The sequence below is a fragment of the Oncorhynchus nerka genome, linkage group LG1, assembly GCF_034236695.1.
Source record: "Oncorhynchus nerka isolate Pitt River linkage group LG1, Oner_Uvic_2.0, whole genome shotgun sequence".
Classification (NCBI taxonomy): Eukaryota; Metazoa; Chordata; class Actinopteri; order Salmoniformes; family Salmonidae; genus Oncorhynchus; species Oncorhynchus nerka.
Genome location: NC_088396.1, coordinates 15,707,210 through 15,729,457, shown reverse-complemented (window position 1 = coordinate 15,729,457; position 22,248 = coordinate 15,707,210). Strand labels below are relative to the sequence as shown.

General features: G+C 43.2%; 3 protein-coding genes and 1 pseudogene across 3 annotated transcripts; 2 read left to right on the top strand and 2 right to left on the bottom strand.

The window, feature by feature from the left end:
- The first annotated feature begins 643 nt into the window (after positions 1-643).
- On the top strand, positions 644-4,838 carry slc10a2 (solute carrier family 10 member 2). The gene is made up of 6 exons (XM_029626713.2): positions 644-1,235; positions 1,631-1,749; positions 2,197-2,285; positions 2,431-2,606; positions 2,978-3,135; positions 3,434-4,838. The coding sequence occupies exons 1-6, from the start codon at positions 835-837 to the stop codon at positions 3,607-3,609; spliced, it is 1,119 nt and encodes a 372-aa protein (XP_029482573.1). The 5' UTR covers positions 644-834; the 3' UTR covers positions 3,610-4,838.
- A 1,580-nt stretch (positions 4,839-6,418) lies between these two features.
- LOC115137728 (uncharacterized) lies at positions 6,419-7,470 on the top strand (annotated as a pseudogene).
- A 2,336-nt stretch (positions 7,471-9,806) lies between these two features.
- Positions 9,807-17,684, bottom strand: nepro (nucleolus and neural progenitor protein). Its single transcript, XM_029673328.2, has 9 exons — positions 17,543-17,684; positions 17,106-17,260; positions 12,776-12,864; positions 12,427-12,555; positions 11,855-11,932; positions 11,314-11,666; positions 11,034-11,095; positions 10,672-10,901; positions 9,807-10,518 (listed from the first exon to the last, which is right to left on the bottom strand). The coding sequence occupies exons 1-9, from the start codon at positions 17,637-17,639 to the stop codon at positions 10,149-10,151; spliced, it is 1,563 nt and encodes a 520-aa protein (XP_029529188.2). The 5' UTR covers positions 17,640-17,684; the 3' UTR covers positions 9,807-10,148.
- A 138-nt stretch (positions 17,685-17,822) lies between these two features.
- On the bottom strand, positions 17,823-22,006 carry tex30 (testis expressed 30). The gene is made up of 5 exons (XM_029626585.2): positions 21,756-22,006; positions 21,432-21,668; positions 21,203-21,254; positions 18,410-18,624; positions 17,823-18,132 (listed from the first exon to the last, which is right to left on the bottom strand). The coding sequence occupies exons 1-5, from the start codon at positions 21,771-21,773 to the stop codon at positions 17,974-17,976; spliced, it is 681 nt and encodes a 226-aa protein (XP_029482445.1). The 5' UTR covers positions 21,774-22,006; the 3' UTR covers positions 17,823-17,973.
- Positions 22,007-22,248: the final 242 nt, after the last annotated feature.

The window sequence follows — 22,248 nt, the reverse complement described above, 5'->3', positions numbered from 1 at the left end:
CCTACAATATAATCAGATGGTTTGTGATACATTTGAGGCACAGAAATACAACTGATTATACAGTGAAACGTTGTCACAGTTTTTGTGCTGTAACACATTATTTCCATGTTTTTTTGTTGACAGATATTTATCCATCTACTTGGTTGATATTATATTATTTTCTAGGGTCCTTGTCTTCCTCTAACCGCTAAACGCCCCCCCCCCCCCATACGAGGCTTATACAATGTCATTTTTTGTGTCTTTCAGTGACAGACACTGTCGCTGTCTAGCTTCTTTTGTTTTCCCCACAGTGGGTCCAACACCCAGGGACTTTTTCCAGTCCTACTCTTTTACAGTCCCACTGGGGAGAGGTGACGCACACCAGACATGACCTTGTGCCCGCGCTCAACACGTACTGGTAGGCATCATCGCTCCTTTGGTGGCGGTACCAGGATGATGATGATGTTGCATGGCTGTGATTGGAAGAGGACAATAAAATTTAAGAGCTGAGTGATAAAAAAAAAAAATAAGATGGTGCAATTTACGTTTATTGTAAGTTTAATCAATGACTGTCTTTCTGCATTCGCATTTGGACACTGACCTCATAAACGTTAGGCACGAGTTAATTATTATTATATAGATTTTTTTTAGGTAGGTCTTAAAGGCCTGGAGGGGAGAGGTGTATGGTCTCAGTGCAGCCCTCGTCACCGTGGATACAGGAGGGAGGAGAGCCGGAGGAGTCTTAAAAGAACGCAACACCACAGGACAGACTACTTCTCTCCATCCCCCCCGCACTCTGGAATTCTTCTATTGGGTTCCTTTTTAGATTTATTTTTTGAATCACCTTTCTCCACTATGAACACACCAATGACAACGGCTGCCGTGGCGTTGGCCACCTGCCACACCAACGCCACGATATGCTCGGGCACGTCATGCCTGGTGGCTCCCAGCAACTACAACGAGAACCTAAGCCTAGTTCTCAGCATCGTGCTGACCGTCATGCTGGCCATGGTTATGTTCTCCATGGGCTGCACCGTGGAGGCCGGAAAGCTGTGGGGACACATCAAGAGGCCATGGGGAATTTTTATTGGCTTCTTGTGCCAGTTCGGCATCATGCCCTTCACCGCCTTCGCCCTGTCGCTGGCCTTCAACGTGCTGCCCGTGCAGGCCGTCGTCATCATCATCATGGGCTGCTGTCCCGGTGGCTCCAGCTCTAATATCATTGCCTACTGGCTGGATGGAGACATGGACCTCAGGTGAGACTGACTGGAAGCAGTAACACTCTTAGATTAAGAAGAATGGGGGGGAAATGGTTCCAAAAGAGTTCTCCGGCTGTCCTCGTAGGATAACTATTTTGGATTCCGGGTAGAACACTTTTGGGTTCCATGTAGAACCCTCTGTGGAATGGAACCGAAAACGGTTCTACCTGGAACAGAAAAGGGTTCTTAAGAGATCTCCTATGGGGACAGCCGGAGAACCATTTTAGGTTCTAGATACCACCTTTTTTCCCCCCTAAGAGTGCATGTTATTTGTTTGATGATTTAGCCTACTTTCAAGTTTTGCCTTTGGTACTACGTTTTTGAGTACTTTTACGCGAGTGCATTTCTATCGTGATCCAGCGTACTAATGTTGTGTGTTTTCCCTGCTCTAGTATCAGCATGACAGCCTGCTCCTCTATCCTAGCCCTGGGGATGATGCCTCTGTGTCTGCTCATCTACACGTCTGTCTGGACCTCCGCTGACACCATCCAGATCCCCTACCAAAGCATAGGTAGCTACCAAATACTAAAATAAACCATTCCATACAGGGGCATATGCATTGATGTACCATCTACACAATGTATTGGTGGGAATGCTTTTGTACAGCACTCTTTAGATTCCATCTAGCAGCACAGGAACATATCAATTGTATAGATTTCCACATATAGATTGTATTTCTATGTGTTAGAACACCGTTAGAAATGTTAAAACATTTGGATCCTTAGGCCAATGGCGGCGAGCTTTACACCGCTCCAGAGGCCAATGGCGGCGAGCTTTACACCGCTCCAGAGGCCAATGGCGGCGAGCTTTACACCGCTCCAGCCGACGCTTGGCATTGCACATGTTGATCGGCCACGGAAACACCTTTCATGAAGCTCCCGACAAAAGGTTCTGGTGCTGACGTTGCTTCCAGAGGCAGTTTGGAAGATGATGACAGATTGTATATCTTCGTCTCCAGGTATCACTTTGGTGTCCCTCCTCATCCCCGTCGCCCTGGGAATCTACGTCAAAAACAAGTGGCCCGAAATAGCCAAAAAGATCCTCAAGGTAAGATTAAACTCCTCGCACTGCATACAGCTGGTTTTGTTCCACACTACTGCTACACTATACACTTCTAGGTTGTTATTCCGGGATCAATAGTGTGCATGCGATTTGTGGATTCAAATCAAGTCTGTAAAATGTGTGTTTGCAGGTGGGTTCCATAGTTGGCCTCCTCCTCATCATCATAATTGCGGTGGTTGGTGGGGTGCTGTACCAGTCCTCCTGGACCATCTCTCCCTCTCTCTGGATCATCGGAGCCATCTACCCCTTCGTAGGCTTCACCCTGGGCTTCTTCATGGCCCGCTTTGTCGGACAACCCTGGCACAAGTACTACTGCAATATTATATGATTCATGATAGTCCAGTCTTAATATTGTACCTAGCTGATAAAATCCAAGTTACCATTGCAATAGAAGGTGTTGATAACACCTACCTGAATTATACTTGAATAACCTGAATGAGTTATTCCCTTAGTCTCCTCTCTGGAAATGCCTTAACATTCAAGTTCATGTAAACACTACAGTACCAGATGTGCAAGGTACTCCACAGACGCTACAATGAAAACCATCCAGTGCATTTTAACTTCACCCTGTTCATTTAACAGAGCAGAAGGTTCTTCATAAGCACGCCAGTCAAGCGGAGCACTTCGTCGCTCCATGGAACCTACTGTAGTTAACAAGCCCTTCGATTGTGTTTAAGGTGTCGTACCATCGCCCTGGAGACAGGCTTCCAGAACTCCCAGTTGTGCAGCACCATCGTCCAGCTGTCGTTCTCCCCTGAAGAACTGGAGGTCATGTTCGCCTTCCCGCTCATCTACAGCATCTTCCAACTGGTGGTGGCTGTCATGTCTGTTGGAGGTGGGTCAGCTTATACCGCTGTTGAAGAGCTAATGTCAATATTGATATGCTATCAAATGGTTTTGTGGTCGACTTATCAATGTATAATAGGCCTATGGTCTGGTATTTTCTCCCGTGTGTTACCTATATTCCCAGCTTTTATTTGTCATTCTAGCTAATGATTGATTGCCCGGGTGCCAGTCTGATCATTAACTTCTCTCAGACTATATTATTGATGCTTTTCAGTGCTTATTTAGATTGAGAATTTGTGGCTGTAAAGGCACACAGTAGGTGTAACGTGTGGTTCTGCTTCCTACAGCTTACCGGATGTATAAGAGGAAGTGTGGAGCGGGTTCATCTGAGTTAGACAGCGAGGGAGCAGGGGGGGATGCTGAGGCACCTAAGGAAAAGCAGGAGTATGCCCTGGAAAATGGAGGCTTCGAGTGCGACGAGAATGGCAACAATGGAGAAAAGGGCAAGATCACCCAGATGTGAGCACGGACAGGCCGCGGGACTCTGACAGCAGCACCCAGCGACCTGGGTGCAATACAGTACCTACATCCTTCCCACTCAATCACACCATGCACAGGGTTGCAGTGTGGTAGTGACTGAGGCGAGGTATTGTGAGATTTGTTGAGTGGTGAGAGACACAGAGGAAACTGTTTCACCATGAAAAGGTTTCTGTCTAGTCACTCCTGTCAGAACTACAATAACTTTTTCAATATTTATATTTGCAAACCAGTCAACCTAAACTAATTTATTAGTCCATGTCGTAGGACTCATGACACACACACACCAGCATTAAAACATTATATTGAGTTTTAAATGGACCCCTCCAGGATATTTTACACATGGCTCATATTTTATCATTTGTATGTTAAAGCAACAACAAAAATACATTACAAGTCTTCCTGACTAATACAAGTGTTGTGCTGAACATTAATTTAGTTTTAAATTATTAGACACTACATTTGAACCATATTTATGAATGTACTGTCTTTGTATCCATTAGTTTTTTTTTTACATTTACATAGATGAATAGACTAAATACAGACTATACCAAACATGAAGAACCCCTTCCTAATATTGAGTTGCACCCCCTTTTGTCTTCAGAACAGCTTCAATTTGTCGTAGCAGGGACTACAAGGTGTAGATGCTGGTCCATGTTGACTCCAATGCTTCCCACAGTGGTCATGTGTGCTGGATGTCCTTTGGGTGGTACACACATTCTTGATACACACGGGAAACTGTTGTGTGAAAAACCCAGCAGCAGTGCAGTTCTTGACACAACCCGGTGCACCAGGCACCTACTAACATATCGGGTTCAAAGGCACTTAATTCTTTTGTCTTGCCCATTCACGTTCTGAATGGCACACATACAAAATCAATTGTCTCAAGGTTAAAAAAAAAAAAATCCTTCTTTAACCTGTCTCCTCCCCTTCATCTACACTGATTGAAGCGGATTTTAACAAGGGACATCAATAAGGGATCATAGCTTTTACCTGGTTAGTCTATGTCATGGCAAGAGTGGGTGTTCATAATGGTAGGTATACTCAGTGTATATATCTGTGACGAACTCTCCACATTGAACTGCACCTTAGTTGTTCTCTTTGTCTTGTACGCAGAGGCTAGTTGCTAGTGTGTTGTCTTAAAGAAGGTACCTACCCACCTGATCTTTTCATGTGTAAATGTACCCGGAAATGAAATAAAGGTGAACATTTTAAGTGGTCTATCAAGAGTTTTACTAAAATATATATTTCATGACAAACTGCAGATCCTTTAGTGAGACTTATCTTCTGACATCTATCACATCCAAACATATGCTTCATGTGCTTCATTTATTTTTTTAAAGGTGATACAAATATACAGGATTTCTCTTTTAAGACGTGTTTAAAAACACTTCCAAAACTGTTTAACAAAGATATCTTCCATGTGGTATCACAGACCTGGTACTGTATGTATCCACCCCCCTTATCCAGTCATACATCTGTCTACAGTGGGACGGTACTGTACAAATAGGGTACTGCTCCTCAGATGTACACAGACATCAACTACAAGTCTGTGATGATCAGAGAATTTATTGCAGCCCTGCCCTCATTTCCTAATTGACTGTGGGACTTTTGTACTTTTATTTACGGAACCAAACTAACCATTTAATAATGACTTTGTAACCTTGAGTATAGAGATGACCAGTTTACAGAGGAGTATAGTGCAGTGATGTGTCCTATAAGGAGCATTGATGGCAAATCGGATGGCCGAATGGTAAAGAAAATCTAGCCGCTCGAGAGCACCCTTACCTGCCAATCTATAAATTGTGCTGAGAGGTTGACAGTGTACCGTCTAGCCACACTCCCAAGTACTTATATGAGGTGACTACCACAAGCTCTAAACCCTCAGGAGATAGTAATCAGCCCTGTAGGGAGAGGGGCATTCTTTTTACCAAACCACATGACCTTTGTTTTGGAGGTGTTCAGAACAAGGTTAAGGGTAGAGAAAGCTTGTTGGACACTTTGTGTAGAGCATTTAACATAAAATCTGGGGAGGGGCCAGCTGAGTATACGACTGTATCATCTGCATATAAATGGATGAGAGAGCTTCCTACTGCCTGAGCTATGTTGTTGATGTAGATTAAGAGTGTGGGGCCTAGGATTGAGCCTTGGGGTATTCCCTTGGTGACAGGCAGTGGCTGAGACAGCAGATTTTCTGACTTTATTCACTGCATTCTTTGAGAGAGGTAGTTAGCAAACCAGGCCAAAGACCCCTCAGAGACACCAGTACTCCTTAGCCGGCCCACATGAATGGAATTGTCTACCGTATCAAAAGCTTTGGCCAAGTCAATAAAAATAGCAATAATAAAAATAGCGGCACAATATTGCTTATAATCAACAGCAATGGTGACATCATTGAAGACCTTTAAGGTTGCAGTGACACATCCATAACCTGGGCGGAAACCAGATGTTTTCCATGGCATACCTCAGTTACAAAGTGTTTCCATTAGTGAACCCTGTGTAGATGATTTGTCCGGGATACTATGCAGAGTAACGGATATAAAGTCACTTACAGAGCTATATGTGGAAACACCAGTGATAAAATCGCTAAACCAATAAAACCGTTCGATCTTAAAACACCAACGAAAGCATGACCTCTTTTGATTAACCTAACAATAATTAAGTTATCAAATAACACATATAGAAGAAGATGCCACTGTCTTGTCTCCAGAACCTGAGAACTTTTGAACTAGGGCTCAGCCAGGAAATACTATTGCGCCTTCCCCTATCTGGCATTAAGAAAATACAGTCCTAGAGTTTATCTAGTAATGAATTAGATTGAGAATATCTGTAATATAGTGTTTTTGCTTTCAATCAAGGAAATCAGTTTGGAATATACCACTATAAGTAGCTTCTCAATGTCCAGTGTTGAATCATGCATTGGGCTGAAATATTTGCATTTAAAACGGTAAATCCTACTTCACATATTAAATGGAATTTTATATAGTCTCAAAAACCTTAAGAAATTTGAGATTTAGGCCAGACACAAAATAGACCCAATCTCTGCTTTTTCCAAAATCAACAATTACATGGCTAACACATCAAATGTTATTGGGAAATAATCTAGAAATGCTTTTTGCAAAACAGTTCAGGTGTTTTGAGAAGCTGCAGAATCGGGTTTTATCACTGAATTTAATTTCACACATCGAAGACTTTGATTTCCTGGGATTGACAAATCTGGAGCTCTTAGACATTACACAAAATAAAATGAAGAGATGCATGCAAACATGTTTACTGGTTTACATAGTTTGGCATTGTTAGACCTGAGGGACAATCCACTGATTCACACTATTGAGGCAATGTCTTTCACACACCTCATGTGTCTCTGGGGGACTTGAACTTTCCACCTACAGAACCTGTGTTCAAGCTGAATCTGACACTCATATTTGGCGACATTCTGAGGCAGCGGACTCTTCTGTACATTAGTTCAGGTATGAGGCCAATGCAGTTGATAATTGGCAGTAATGTCACGTCCAAACACAATCTGAGTCTCCAGCTCAAAGGCCAGACTGTGTCATTTGAGGACTGTGACAGACCTTTCATTGAGTCTGTCATTTATCTTTAATGCTGAAGAATTCCTTTGTGGATCTGAATTCATGGGAAAGTACTTCAGATCATTGGAAAGACTTGAGTACAGATCTAAGCTTTCAGCTAAAAGTGGTTGATTTAACATCAAGCAGCTGATTCCCCTGAGAAAACTGACTAAATACAGGCGGATCTTTCAATACAGCGTACTGCCAACATTTTTCACAACCTACTCAAGCTACCACTATGATGCATTTGTCTCCTACAGCGGGAAGGACGAGCACTAAGTGGTGGAGGAGCTTCTGCCCAACCTGGGACAGAGGGGTCCTCTGAGTTTGTATGATGGCAATTTGCATATACTCCAGAATGTTATGAAGTGTGATCAGATGAATTGCAAAGTCCCTCTTTGCCATGCAAATGAACTGAATCCCCCAAAAACATTTCCACTGCCTTTCAGCCCTGTCACAAAAGGACCAGCTGACATGTCAGTAGTTCTCTCGTTAACACAAGTGTGAGTGTTGATGAGGACAAGGCTGGAGATCACTCTGTCATGCTGATTGAGTTCGAATAACAGACTGGAAGCCTCAAAAGGAGGGTGGTGCTTGGAATCATTGTTCTTCCTCTGTCAATCATTATTAACTGCAAGGAAACACGTGCCGTCATCATTGCCTTGCACAAAAAGGGCAAGGATATTGCTGCCAGTAAGATTGCACCCAAATCAACCATTTATCGGATCATCAAGAACTTCAAAGAGAGCCGTTCAATTGTTGTGAAGAAGGCTTCAGGGCACCCAAGAAAGTCCAGCAAGCGCCAGGACCGTCTCATAAAGTTGATTCAGCTGCAGGATCGTGGCACCACCAGTACAGAGCTTGCTCAGGAATGGCATGAGGCAGGTGTGAGTGCATCTGCACCAAAGACCTTTGGAGGATGGCCTGGTGTCAAGAAGGGCAGCAAAGAAGCCACTTCTCTCCTGGAAAAACATCAGGGACAGACTGATATTCTGCAAAAGGTACAGGGATTGGACTGTTGAGGACTGGGGTAGTCATTTTCTCTGATGAATCCCCTTTCCGATTGTTTGGGGAATCCGGAAAAAAGCATGTCCGGAGAAGACAAGGTGAGCGCTACCATCAGTCCTGTGTCATGCCAACAGTAAAGCATCCTGAGACCATTCATGTGTGTGGTTGCTTCTCAGCCAAGGGAGTGGGCTCACTCACAATTTTGCCTAAGAACACAACCATGAATAAAGAATGGTACCAACACATCCTTCGAGAGCAACTTCTCCATACCATCCAGGAACAGTTTGGTGACGAACAATGCCTTTTCTAGCATGATGGAGCACCTTGCCATAAGGCAAAAGTGATAACTAAGTGGCTCGGGGAACAAAACATTGATATTTTGGGTCGATGGCCAGGAAACTCCCCAGAACTTAATCCCATTGAGAACTTGTGGTCAATCCTCAAGAGGCGGGTGGACAAACAAAAATCCACAAATTCTGACAAATGAAATGCTTGTAATTATACTTCAGTATTCCATAGTAACATCTGGCAAAAATATCTAAAGACACTGAAGAAGCAAACTTTGTGGAAATTAATGTGTCATTCTCAAAACTTTTGGCCACGACTGTAGACTTCCAGATGGGGAAGGACATTGTGGAGAACATCAGAGCCTCTACCGGAGCCGCCGCACCCTCTGCCTGGTCAGTCGCCTCTACCTGCGCAGTAACTGGTGTTCCCTAGAGATTCGGCTGGCCACCTCCAGGTTGCAGGTGGAGCAAAGGGACATCCTTCTCCTGATCACCCCCCCCCCCTCTCACTGCCTGTCTGCCCACCACAGGCTGGCTGGCCTGGTGAAGACCAGGACCTATCTGGACAGGCACCAGGACCCCCATCAGCACCAGGCATTCTGGGACAGACTGTGGGCTAAAATGAAACCTCGGACTGAAGCGTAAGCGCAGAGATTTATGTAGGACCTTGTGTTGATGCAGATAAGGTTGGGGACTTTGTACTGTAGACTTTTAACCAGTTTTTCCAATAAACATATGCATCATTGTTGCTAAGAGCAACTGAAAAAGTCTCTCAGAACTCTGTGGTTTTGATCCCTTTCTGTTTTACAGTGTATCAGGTTGAGAACAACCTGTCCATCTGCTGTGACAATACAGTAATGTTCATACAATGAAGCAGTTATTTTTATTTCAACATAAATCAAAAGATGTTTGTACGGAGGTTGCTAATTGAGGCAGGTGTTAAGAGCATTGGGCCTGTTACCGAAAGGGCGCTGGTTCAAATCCCTGAGCAGGCAAGGTGGAAAAATCTGCCGTTCTACCCCGAACAACTTCTCCCTGGGTGCCGAGGATGTTGAATAAGGCAGCCTCCCGCACCTCTCTGATTCAGTGGATGGGTTAACTGCAGAGGGCACATTTCAGTTGAATAACTGACTAGGTATCCCTGCTGATTGTTAACCTTGAATTTGGCCCTTTACAGTATATGGTTTATCACACCCCCTTTCCATTCAATCAGGTGAATTCTAGGCAATATTTGTGAACCAAGTTTAAATGTATTATTATTTATGCCCTTGAAAAAAAGGAATCTAGCTGAAATGTTGGAAACTTGCCATGATCTGTTTATGATTTGTCTTAAAGAAAAGTTTACATTTATTTGTTAGCAATGTATAAGCAGTTTTCCTGTAAATGCCAAATATAATTAGATAAAGTGAATACCGCACACAGACTGTAAGGGTTTGCATAGGATTAATACCACATTTCTAAAACATTTTAATCATAGGCTACTTTAAGAAAAACTTCAGGCAAGCGACTGATGTAGGTCTAGAAACATAAGTGAAAAAATTGTAACTTGATGTCAGAGATGAAACACCATGCAACCAAGAAAACCTTGTGTGGATTCTTTTGTTTAAATCATGAAAGCTGAGAACCCCTTTTATCCCATAGGCCAGGGTTTTGGAGTCTTAGAAACCTATGAAGGCAAAAATGTCATCAATGTTAGTCTCATTCAGATCCAAGGGTTTCTGAGCTAGAGTGTGTCTACTTTGGTTGCTAAGCTCATTGCTAAGGGACTGGTCAGCAGTCATCGTGGCCACATCCCCCGGTGTGCCAGGTAAAATACTCCTGTTTCTCTTGTGTCTTAGTGACCGTTTTCTGTTGACACAGAATGCACTTGTGATTGGTTCAAATGCAGTCCTGAATGGCTGAAAGCAAATTCTAGGGTGAGCCCTCCTCCACAGTGTCTTCAGCGACTGACAGGTCCTGGGTACCGCCCCTCTGAGTGACAGGGCCCAGCAAACCTCCCGTTTGTAGCGCGTTAGTTTCCCTTGTACACTGGGGAGACCAAGAACAAACACAGGTTCCCCATCGTTAATGTGACTGGAAGTTTTAGTTTGGACAAGGTGTGCAAAGATGTCCCATTGTGATAGTCTGAAAGATGCAATAGCCAATATTATTAAAAGCCCAGTTAAAATAGAGCCCCTGTACCTGCAGCCCTCTGATTCCAGGCGTTTCATCCTCTGGCACTTCAGGTTCAGGAACGTCAGACGCCCCTTCTCCTGACGCAGCTTCCTGCATTCACACCATCTCATCACTTCCTCCAGGTGGGCGGCCATGTTGCTGAAAGTGGTGGCTGTTTTCAGTTGCTTCAGAAACTTCCTCTTCTGACCAATCACAGCAGCATCCAGTAATGAAGGCTGCTCTTGTTCTGTTGACACCTGCAGAGTTCAAATGACAATCTAGTATAAGTAACAACAGTCATCATCAAATAAGTAACTCAAATGAAAAGTAGTGGACTTAAAAAAGGTGTAATCTGTATAATATTCGGACATAAAAACAACCACACATACCTCTGTGATACCGCCATGGGTTCGTTTCAGCAACTGCTTCATATCAAATCCAGAGACGGCACCTGTTATAAGGAAATTATGACTGTTATATATTATATGTTCAAATGTAAACAACAGAACATAGGCTATGCCAGGAGAGCTACAAAAAAATATAGATCAATCTATCAAATGTATTTTAGTCCTTTTTACATCAGCAGCTTGACACCAATCACAAAGTGCTTTATAAATACCCAGCCTGAAACGGCAAAAAGCAAGGAATGCAGAGTCCGGGGACACTAACCTGTATCACCAGTTCTCCGGAGTAAGACTGCAGTTCCCAGATCCACTTTGCTGCTCTTCCTATTGGGGGGACCACCCAGAGCCTGCTTTATACTCTCCTCTCCCTCCTCTCTGAACAGTCTGTTGAGCACAGAGGACCTGGAGGCTCCTATCCCTCCAAGGCCCTTAGGAGCCCGGGAATGCTCCATCTTCAACAAGGAAGAGTCAGAGGGCCCGAGGAACTCTGCCATCCCTGCAGGCAGGGTGAAGTCTATGAGGAAGGCCATAGCCTGAGCCTGGGACACCTCCTTCAGGAGCTCCAGGAGGTGCTGGTAGAGAGGGGCCAGCCTACCCAGGATGCCCCGGAAAAACACCCTAAGGAGCAGGAAGATACATCACTCCTATCCAGAGTCACTTCCACTTAGTCATTTACATTCGTCTTAAGATTGATATGTGGTTGTCTCATCTAGCTAAGTCATAGTAAGTCAGCGCTAGTAAGAAGGGACAGGTTTGAGTGAAAAGCAGTACGTCAGACATGACCCTGAAAGAGCCACAAGACTCACCACAGTCGACTAAGCATGCTGGTGAGCACCACGTTCAACGTAATGAATTGCTTTGATTGGAGGTCCTGCCTTGCTAGTCTGGAGAGGAGATTTGGTCAAGGCAATCATACACACCATGCTCATGTATACATGTCTACACTGAGAACATTGTTGCGTTCCAGGTGGTCTTTTTTTTTTTTTGCAGTCATGCTGCACATTACAGAAGACCGTCGTGTTGTTACATACCCCGTCATCACTTTTGTCTCGAGACGTCTTCATTTATATTGGTCTTAAGTCATCTCTAGATATGTCTCAAGATGCCTTAAGACATGTTGATGGCTGAGTAGGTATTACTGTGGTTCCTGACAAGTTAAACACTTCTCCAGGTGTTGAGAGACCTAACAATATGCAACTGCAAAAAAAGATGACCTGGAATGCCAGCAACAGTCATTTATATAGTAATAATCATACATTGGATTTAGAGCACCTTTCAAAAAAAACAAAAGGACACTTAGGCAAAAAAAGAGGTTTAAAAAAAAGCAAGGAGACAGAGATAGCAGCTGACATCTCCCAGATGAGAGAAAGAAGGATACATGAAGGCTCTGGTGCAGTGATTGAGCAGACATGTCATCAGTCTGGCGGCTCCCAACACCTTGAGACAAAGCCATTCCAGTATGGGCTGACTGGGGACATCACACTGACCCGTCTCCATAGCTAACTTGCTGCAAACACAAGCATATACACACATCAAGATGACACAGTTAGTCTACGGTGTATTGGCTATCAAATAAACATCGACCCCAAAACAAGTTATATGGATCTTGATGCTCGATAGTGTGCTGTGTCTGCGTGATTAGATGCAGCTAAGTAGTCCAACAAGGGCATGTAAATTCCCTGGCACAGAGAATATCTAAATGCAGAGTAATTCTAGCAAGTTAGTACCTTTGCACTTTCTTTGGACATAGCTCCTTCAGGTCCAGAAGAGCAGCATCCAGCTTCATTTCCTTCAACCGGTTTATGCATTGCTCAACCTGCAGGGGTTTTCAAAACTCAAGTCAATAACCCTCTACATCAGGGGTGTCACACTCATTTTGTCCTGGGAGTAGGGTTGCCATGCCCATGGTTTTTCCGCAGTTGGCCTATTTTGAAAAAAGGATGTCACGGGTGAAAATGTATTGGTCGCTGGTTTTCGGCATACCTCTATATCGCACTTCGGCCACCATGACTCATTCAAGGGTTTTTCTTTATTGTTATTATTTTATACATTGTAGAATAATGCTGAAGACATCAAAACTATGAAATAACACATATGGAATCATGTAGTAACCAAAAAAAGTGTAAACAAATCAAAATATATTTTACATTTGAGATTCTTCAAAGTAGCCACCCTTTGCCTTGAGGACAGCTTTGCACACTTGGCATTCTCTCAACCAGCTTCACCTGGAATGCTTTTCCAACAGTCTTGAAGGAGTTCCCACATATGCTGAGCACTTGTTAGCTGCTTTTCCTTCACTCTGCGGTCCAACACATCCCAAACCATCTCAATTGGGTTGAGGTCGGGTGATTGTGGAGGCCAGGTTATCTGAAGCAGCACTCTGTCACTCCTTGGTCAAATATCCCTTACACAGCATGGAGGTGTGTTTAATAAACATTGTGTCTTATACATTACATAGTGCACCGCATATTACGCATGGCGGAAAAATATCAAACAAAACTGATTTAAGATGTCTTTAGTACTCGTGATACAAGTCAGTATTCAAAGTCCATCCATGTCTGAGGACATCAGGAGATGAAGTGTAAAACCAGCCACTAGGGGCTACAGTGAGGTTTCGGTTTTGCTAGAGCGTTGTGTACGGGGATGGTGGATGGGTGTAAGCATCTGCCACCGATTCCAAAGGATGCAAGTTCAAATCCAGCGACATAACGTTGATTTTGATATTCTTGTTTTAAGCCTATCCCAAACCTTAACCCTCACCTTAATGCCTAAGCTTGAGAATTTGGAGTTAATGCCTAAATTTAACCTTAAAAAGACTGAAATTTGACATTTGAAAACATGGATGTTTAATTCTGACCTGAGACTGAGCGCTGGTAGCAACTACTACCAGAGCGAAGGCCTATGCTTTCACCTTCCAGAATTAGAAGTGTGTGGGCGACGGTATGAATATTGTAAATAAAGGATGTATATGCCCCATGTGGGATTAGAATTTACAACCATTGAACTAGGAGCCAACTGTTTTAGCAGACCGCGCCACCAATCAGTCATAACGGTCGGGAAAAAAAAAAACAAGTTGACATATACAGTGGATATAGCTACAGATATAAAGGTATAATCCAGTCTAGACGTTTTCTTTCTTCGTAAAAGCAATACAGATGTGTATGAAATGGTAAGCAAAAAACTTTGAATTTGGTCAGATGCGGAAACTAAATGCATGCTATTCAATCGATCACTGCCCGCACCTGCTCGCCCATCCAGCATCACTACTCTGGCTCGGACTTAGAATACGTGGACAACTAAAAATACCTGGGTGTCTGGTTAGACTGTAAACTCTCCTTCCAGACTCACATTAAGCATCTCCAATCCAAAATTAAATCTAGAAATCGGCTTCCTATATCGCAATAAAGCATGGGGCGGCAGGGTAGCCTAGTGGTTAGAGCGTTGGACTAGTAACCGGAAGGTTGCAAGTTCAAACCCCTGAGCTGACAAGGTACAGATCTGTCATTCTGCCCCTGAACAGGCAGTTAACCCACTCTTCCTAGGCCGTCATTGAAAATAAGAATTTGTTCTTAACTGACTTGCCTGGTTAAAAAATAAATAAATCCTTCACTCATGCTGCCAAACATACCCTCGTAAAACTGACCATCCTACTGATCCTCGACTTCGGTGATGTCATTTATAAAATAGCCTCCAACACTCTACTCAACAAACTGGATGCAGTCTATCACAGTGCCACCCGTTTTGTCACCAAAGCCCCATACACTACCCACCATTGCGACCTGTACGCTCTCGTTGGCTGGCCCTCGCTTCATACTTGTCGCCAAACCCACTGGCTACAGGTTATCTACAAGTCTCTGCTAGGTAAAGCCCCGCCTTAGCTCACTGGTCACCATAGCAGCACACGCTCCAGCAGGTATATCTCACTGGTCACCGCCAAAGTCAATTCCTCCTTTGGTCGTCTTTCCTTACAGTTCTCTGCTGTCCATGACTGGAACGAATTGCAAAAGTCTCTGAAGCTGGAAACTCACATCTCCCTCACTAGCTTTAACACCAGCTGTCAGAGCAGCTTACAGATCACTGCACCAGTACATAGCCCCTCTGTAATCAGCCCATATACAGTGCCTTGCGAAAGTATTCGGCCCCCTTGAACTTTGCGACCTTTTGCCACATTTGACACTTTTTATGGATATCTTTAAGAAATGGCTTTCTTCTTGCCACTCATAAAGGCCAGATTTGTGCAATATACGACTGATTGTTGTCCTATGGACAGAGTCTCCCACCTCAGCTGTAGATCTCTGCAGTTCATCCAGAGTGATCATGGGCCTCTTGGCTGCATCTCTGATCAGTCTTCTCCTTGTATGAGCTGAAAGTTTAGAGTGACGGCCAGGTCTTGGTAGATTTGCAGTGGTCTGATACTCCTTCCATTTCAATATTATCGCTTGCACAGTGCTCCTTGGGATGTTTAAAGCTTGGGAAATCTTTTTGTATCCAAATCCGGCTTTAAACTTCTTCACAACAGTATCTCGGACCTGCCTGGTGTGTTCCTTGTTCTTCATGATGCTCTCTGCGCTTTTAACGGACCTCTGAGACTATCACAGTGCAGGTGCATTTATACGGAGACTTGATTACACACAGGTGGATTGTATTTATCATCATCATTAGTCATTTAGGTCAACATTGGATCATTCAGACATCCTCACTGAACTTCTGGAGAGAGTTTGCTGCACTGAAAGTAAAGGGGCTGAATAATTTTGCATGCCCAATTTTTCCGTTTTTGCTTTGTTAAAAAAGTTTGAAATATCCAATAAATGTCGTTCCACTTCATGATTGTGTCCCACTTGTTGTTGATTCTTCACAAAAAAATACAGTTTTATATCTTTATGTTTGAAGCCTGAAATGTGGCAAAAGGTCGCAAAGTTCAAGGGGGCCGAATACTTTCGCAAGGCACTGTATCTACCTACCTCATCCCCATACTGGTATTTATTTATTTTGCTCCTTTGCACCCCAGTATCTCTACCTGCACATTCATCTTCTGCCGATCTACCATTCCAGTGTTTAATTGCTTTATTGTAATTACTTCGCCACCATGGCCTATTTATTTCCTTAACTTACCTCATTTGCACTCACTGTATATACTTTTTGTTTTCTTTTGTTCTACTGTATGTTTTGTTTATTCCATGTGTAACTCTGTGTTGTTGTATGTGTCGAATTGCTACGCTTTATCTTGGCCAGGTCGCAGTTGTAAATGAGAACTTGTTCTCAACTAGCCTACCTGGTTAAATAAAGGTGAAATAAATAAAATAAAATATATTTAAAAAAAAGTGCTTTACTGTCTTTTGAATTCTGTGTAATGTCAGTAGTCTAGTCAAGACCACTGTCAAATAAGGCGTGCTGTCACCAGCTTTTATTGTTAGCCTTGAGGTGGTACCGCTCAGCACATCTAGAAGAGAGTGTATTTCATACCGACCCCCTCCCTCGAGATGACATCGAGGCCAATACATCACTATTTCAACGTAGAGTTGAACCGCTAGGTTAAAAGGGGGATAGATTTTACTACTAAAAGACCAAAATATATCACTTCTGCAACAAACTGTTATAAAACCAGAATTGACTTGTTTCACTATAACTCAAATCTAAAACTCAAATATGGTTTTCAATTAAAGTTACTCTTCAATTGGTTACTCAATTCCCAACTTGGAAGTCAACACAAGTCTGAACGTCCACGTTTAGTTGCAGGGCGTTTGATTGAATTTAGAAAATGCTCCATTATTAAATTAAATATATTTTTTCACCCGGAAGTAACCCAACAATCTGCACACCGCAATCTCGTCTATTTCAAATCTGATCTCATTGAAAAGTATCTGTACTATGCTTAACATTACATAATGTTACCTAATAAAGCCTATCAGCTGGGAACAGTAGCCTAGTCATAATGGTCTGAATAGATAATATTGTTAATAACTATAATCATAATAGGCTACGACTTAAGTTACTTAGTTGGTAAAAAAATAATAATAATAAGATCATGTAATTGCAGGCCTTTTTCTTGATCCTTACCTGTTTGAGAACCCTGAAAGTCTTGTTTTGCCTGAGGCTGTTATTGAGAACGTAGAGAAGCTCGTACAGGACAAGGATCTCAGTCTGCAGGACTCCACTGCCAAGCAACTTGAGCACTTTGTTATTTTCCTCCAGGACACGTTTTACGTATGTACCTAGATACAGTGAACAGCGCACACACACACACACACACACACACACACGAAAAAAAGCAGTCAAACACCACACAATTGTGATGTAAATAACGTTCATCTAGTTAGCCTAACTATTACAGAGCAAGAGATTGCTCTATGGCATCAGTCAGAACACTCCCCACGTGTGTACCGTAGCTTGCTGTAGTCTGCAGCGGGGCTAGTTTCCGTGAGCTAATGTGGCTATTATTACACAGCGAAAGGACGCTCCAACAAGTTTATGCATAAATGTGATAAACTACATACCTGTTGAGAGACCGAATGGTATATGGACAGTTGAAACCGCACTTGGAAAGGGAATGTTTACTTTATTCCACGGTTCTTCAGCCATGCTCACGTCCATTTCATCGCAAACACAGGAAGTGAAAGCTACCCAATTAGAATCAAGGAAACATTAACGTCATCGCCAGGCTTTAAAGGTACACTTGCACCTCCAGGCACACTGCTGTTTCAGAGAAGCAACCAGCAGGCTATTATTTGTCAATCTGTGTAAATACCTTAACCAAAATAAACGAAATACTATCGCTGGTATTATAAAATTATAGATTTAATCAACATCATAAATACACCAACACAAACACATGAATTCGTCAAACCAAATGACAAAATTATACAGAATGTGTGGAGCTAAAACAAACAAACAAACAAAAACAACAACTTGAGCATTGAAAGAAGGTTCAAGTATGTTCCAAAATCCACGATACGACATGTGAGTTGACTTCTTCCAGCACAGACTCCTCAGCCCTTCCCTTCACTATAAGCCCATGGCTACCTCCTTTAATCCAGTGAACAGTCGCTGGAGACTTCATTTCCTTTAACACGTCATCTAGAAGGATCTGGACAAAGGAAAAATCGTCAGCGCAAAACAAAATTGGGACCACAAAATAATGTTTCTTCCAGCCAGTCAGTTTGAAATAATAAAATAACATACACAATCAAGAGATGCATGTGCAATTACAAGGGAGACGTGTGATCAGTTTGAAGTGAAACACATGCATCATCAAAAAATAGGGGTGTGCACGTGCAAACTTCAACGGTTTCTGTGAATGATCACATTCCTCCGATCTGCTGATGTTTATGCATTGACCAAAAGACACCCATCACCATTCTCACCTTCTCACACATGTTGTCTGCAGTACCAGACAGAAACAGTACAGGCACCTCCTTGGGCAGCGCCCTGAGGTCCTCACTCCGCTGTCGATGGGTGTGTGTCAGTCCTGGAGGGTGTAGGGGAAAGGACAGACAGACCAGTCCCTGCAATGCATCCTCTGACCCACCACTGAGCTGCCTGGCCAGGGCAGAGGCAGCACGAGACCCCATAGAACGGCCTGAAGTGGAAGGTACACAGTGAGTAAGTAAACAGTGAGTATTATATCTGTCTTGGAAGTGATTGCTTAAGAAGAACTAGTTTATGGATCAATTAACAATGCTCAATTACTCATGCCCCCAGTAACCACCAATACTCAGAATATGTCCCTGGTGAGGGGTTTTCAGTAGCTTCCACAGCCACAAAGTCAAAATTGGCTACAAAAAAAGGGCTTTTTGGAAAATAAATATACAGTTAGGCATAAGGTTAGCAGTGTGGTTAAGGTTAGGTTTAAAATACAATTTTAGTAAGATACATTTTAGAAATTGGCGTGATTTATGACTGCGGGTATAGAACAATTAAGCAATAAGGCCTGAGGAGGTGTGGTATATGGCCAATATACCACAGCTAAGGGCTGTTCTTAAGTGCAACGCAGTGCCTGGGCACAAACCTTAGCCATGGTATATTGGTAATTTATCAAAAGCCCTGAGGAAACTTATTGCTATTATAAACTGGTTACCAATGTAATTAGCAGTAAAACTAAATGTTTTGTCATACCCGTGGTATACGGTCTTATAAACTGGGTGGTTCGAGCCCTGAATGCTGATTGGCTGACAGCCATGGTGTATCAGACCGTATACCTCGGGTATGACAAAACATTTATTTTTACAGGTTTAAGGCACTCTGCGATGCATCGTCCCTAAACACAGCCTTCAGCTGTGGTAAATTGGCCATATACCACACCTCCTCGGACATTATTGCTTAAATATACCATGGCCTTCAGTTAAACAGAATTCAGTTCTCAAACCACCCAGTTTATTATAATGAATATATACCTGGATTGCAGATGCAATGTATGGGCCATTGAGTCACCTAGTGTTTATAAACTCAGCAAAAAAACAAATGTCCCTTTTTCAGAACCCTGTCTTTCAAAGATAATTCGTAAAAATCTAAATAACTTCATAGATCTTCATTGTAAAGGGTTTAAACACTGTTTCCCATGCTTGTTCAATGAACCATACACAATTAATGAACATGCACCCGTGGAACAGTCGTTAAGACACTAACAGCTTACAGACGGTAGGCAATTAAGGTCACAGTTATGAAAAATTAGGACACTAAAGAGGCCTTTCTACTGACTCTGAAAAACACCAAAAGAAAGATGTCCAGGGTCCCGGCTACGTGAACGTGCCTTAGGCATGCTGCAAGGAGGCACTAGGACTGCAGATGTGGCCAGGGCAATAAATTGCCATGTCCGTACTGTGAGATGCCTACGACAGCGCTACAGGGAGACAGGATGGACAGCTGATCGTCCTCGCAGTGGCAGACCACGCGTAACACCTGCACAGGATCGGTACAGACGAACATCACACCTGCGGGATAGGTACAGGATGGCAACATCAATTGCCCGAGTTACACCAGGAACGCACAATCCCTCCATCAGTGCTCAGACTGTCCGCAATAGGCTGAGAGAGGCTGGACTAAGGGCTTGTAGGCCTGTTGTAAGGCAGGTCCTCACCAGACAGAGGCAACAATGTCACCTATGGGCACAAACCCACCGTCGCTGGACCAGACAGGACTGGCAAAAAGTGATCTTCTCTGACGAGTCACGTTTTTGTCTTATCAGGGGTGATGGTCGGATTCGTGTTTATCGTCAAAGGAATGAGCGTTACACCGAGGCCTGTACTCTGGAGCGGGATCGATTTGGAGGTGGAGGGTCCGTCATGACCTGGGGCAGTGTGTCACAGCATCATCAGACTGCCTGCAATGACAACAAGCTCAATCTCAACACTGTGTGTTGCAGGGAAGACATCCTCCTCCCTCATGTGGTACGCTTGCTGACATGACCCTCCAGCATGACAATGCCACCAGCCATACTGGTTGTTCTGTGTGTGATTTCCTGCAAGACAACAATGTCAGTGTTCTGCCATGGCAGCAAAGAGCCCGGATCTCAATCCCGTCAAGCACACCTGGGACCGGTTGGATCGGAGGGTGAGGGCTAGGGCCATTCCTCCCAGAAATGTCCGGTAACTTGCAGGTGCCTTGGTGAAAGAGTGGGGTAACATCTCATAATAAAGAACTGGCAAATCTGGTGCAGTCCATGAGGAGGAGATGCACTGCAGTACTTAATGCAGCTGGTGGCCACACCAGATACTGCCTGTTACTTTAGATTTTTTAATGTGTCCCCTTTGTTCAGGGACACATTATTCCATTTCTGATAGTCACATGTCTGTGGAACTTGTTCAGTTTATGTATCAGTTGTTGAATCTTATGTTCCTACAAATATTTACGCATGTTAAGTTTGCTGAAAATAAAACGCAGTTGACAGTGAGAGGACGTTTCTTGTATTGCTGAGTTTGTAAATCATTGGTATAGAAGCTAATAAGGACCCCGGTGAGGGGGGCCACTCTCTGGACAAGGGGTTGGAGATACAGTAGAGAGCTATGTGCAGATAAACATTGAGCAAGGATCTTTCAGAATGATGCAATTTCATTGGTTTGTTATGGAAGCATAAACCCCAAGCATGGCTCATCATCACTGGGAAATACATAAGGCCAATTAGATTTTATTGAGGTTATAAAATAGTTTTGATTGCTTACCACCAAGAAATATGTTTCTTACTGTGAATTTCTCAAGATTTTTCAAATATTCCTGCAAAATCAAATAGAATATTTATATTAATGGCACACTTGTATTCAGTGAATTAACTAGTAGATCTTCATAGCCAACTAAAGACGAAGCTTTTTATGACTTGGTATTCTTTCTTCGCGTCGTCTTATGGAACGGAACGAAACATGCACAAATCTGTCATTCGAAAATAATTCTTACCCAAACGGCATGGTAAGCCTTCACTCTGTAAACCAGGTTTAAACCTTTACACGTGAAGCGAAGACATAGCAGGCCATTCGATGAAAGTGCATGAGCAAGAGAAACCAAATGCTTGAAGTTCATGTCCCCACCAGCCCCGTGCGTCAGAATAACAGCGGTCTGCACATCACTGGCATTGGCTGGGATACTCAACACAGCAACTAGATGTTTTTCCCCAAAAGGTATTGTCATGCTGTCCTGCAAAGTAATTCGAGTTAGTGAGTCATTTAAACATGACCAGGTAAACTATCCGATCCTTGTATCAATAGTGATCAAACATTTTACCTCTAGAATCGTTTCCATGCTTCCATTTGTTTATCCCGCACAGCTTCTTCTAATTACATGACTTCTCAACTTCACTGTAAACTATTCATAAGACGCCATCTAGTGTACTGGAGTCGATGGTACCACACAATTACAATTGGGGATTTGGGAGAATCTATTTGACCATAATAAATGGTTGGAAACTCAATCTAATGTATACTGAGATTTTAATACACAAAGTGTAATTTTTCCTAGCTCCCATAGCCTGGCCGACAGTGGTGGGACTCACAGCGAGGGAGAGCTGTGACAGGAGGACTTCAAGTTTGGTGTCAGCCAGACTATGAGCAATAACCCTCCCAACTACACACACTGACGATGGGTGTGTGTCAGTCCTGGATGGACTAGCCAGTGTGTGTGGAGTGACAATGACACTTCCAAGGTCAGGTCTTGCTTTATTATTGTAAATATGCCTCATAGGATATAGACTACTGTCAGAGAGGCACTTTGCCCATTT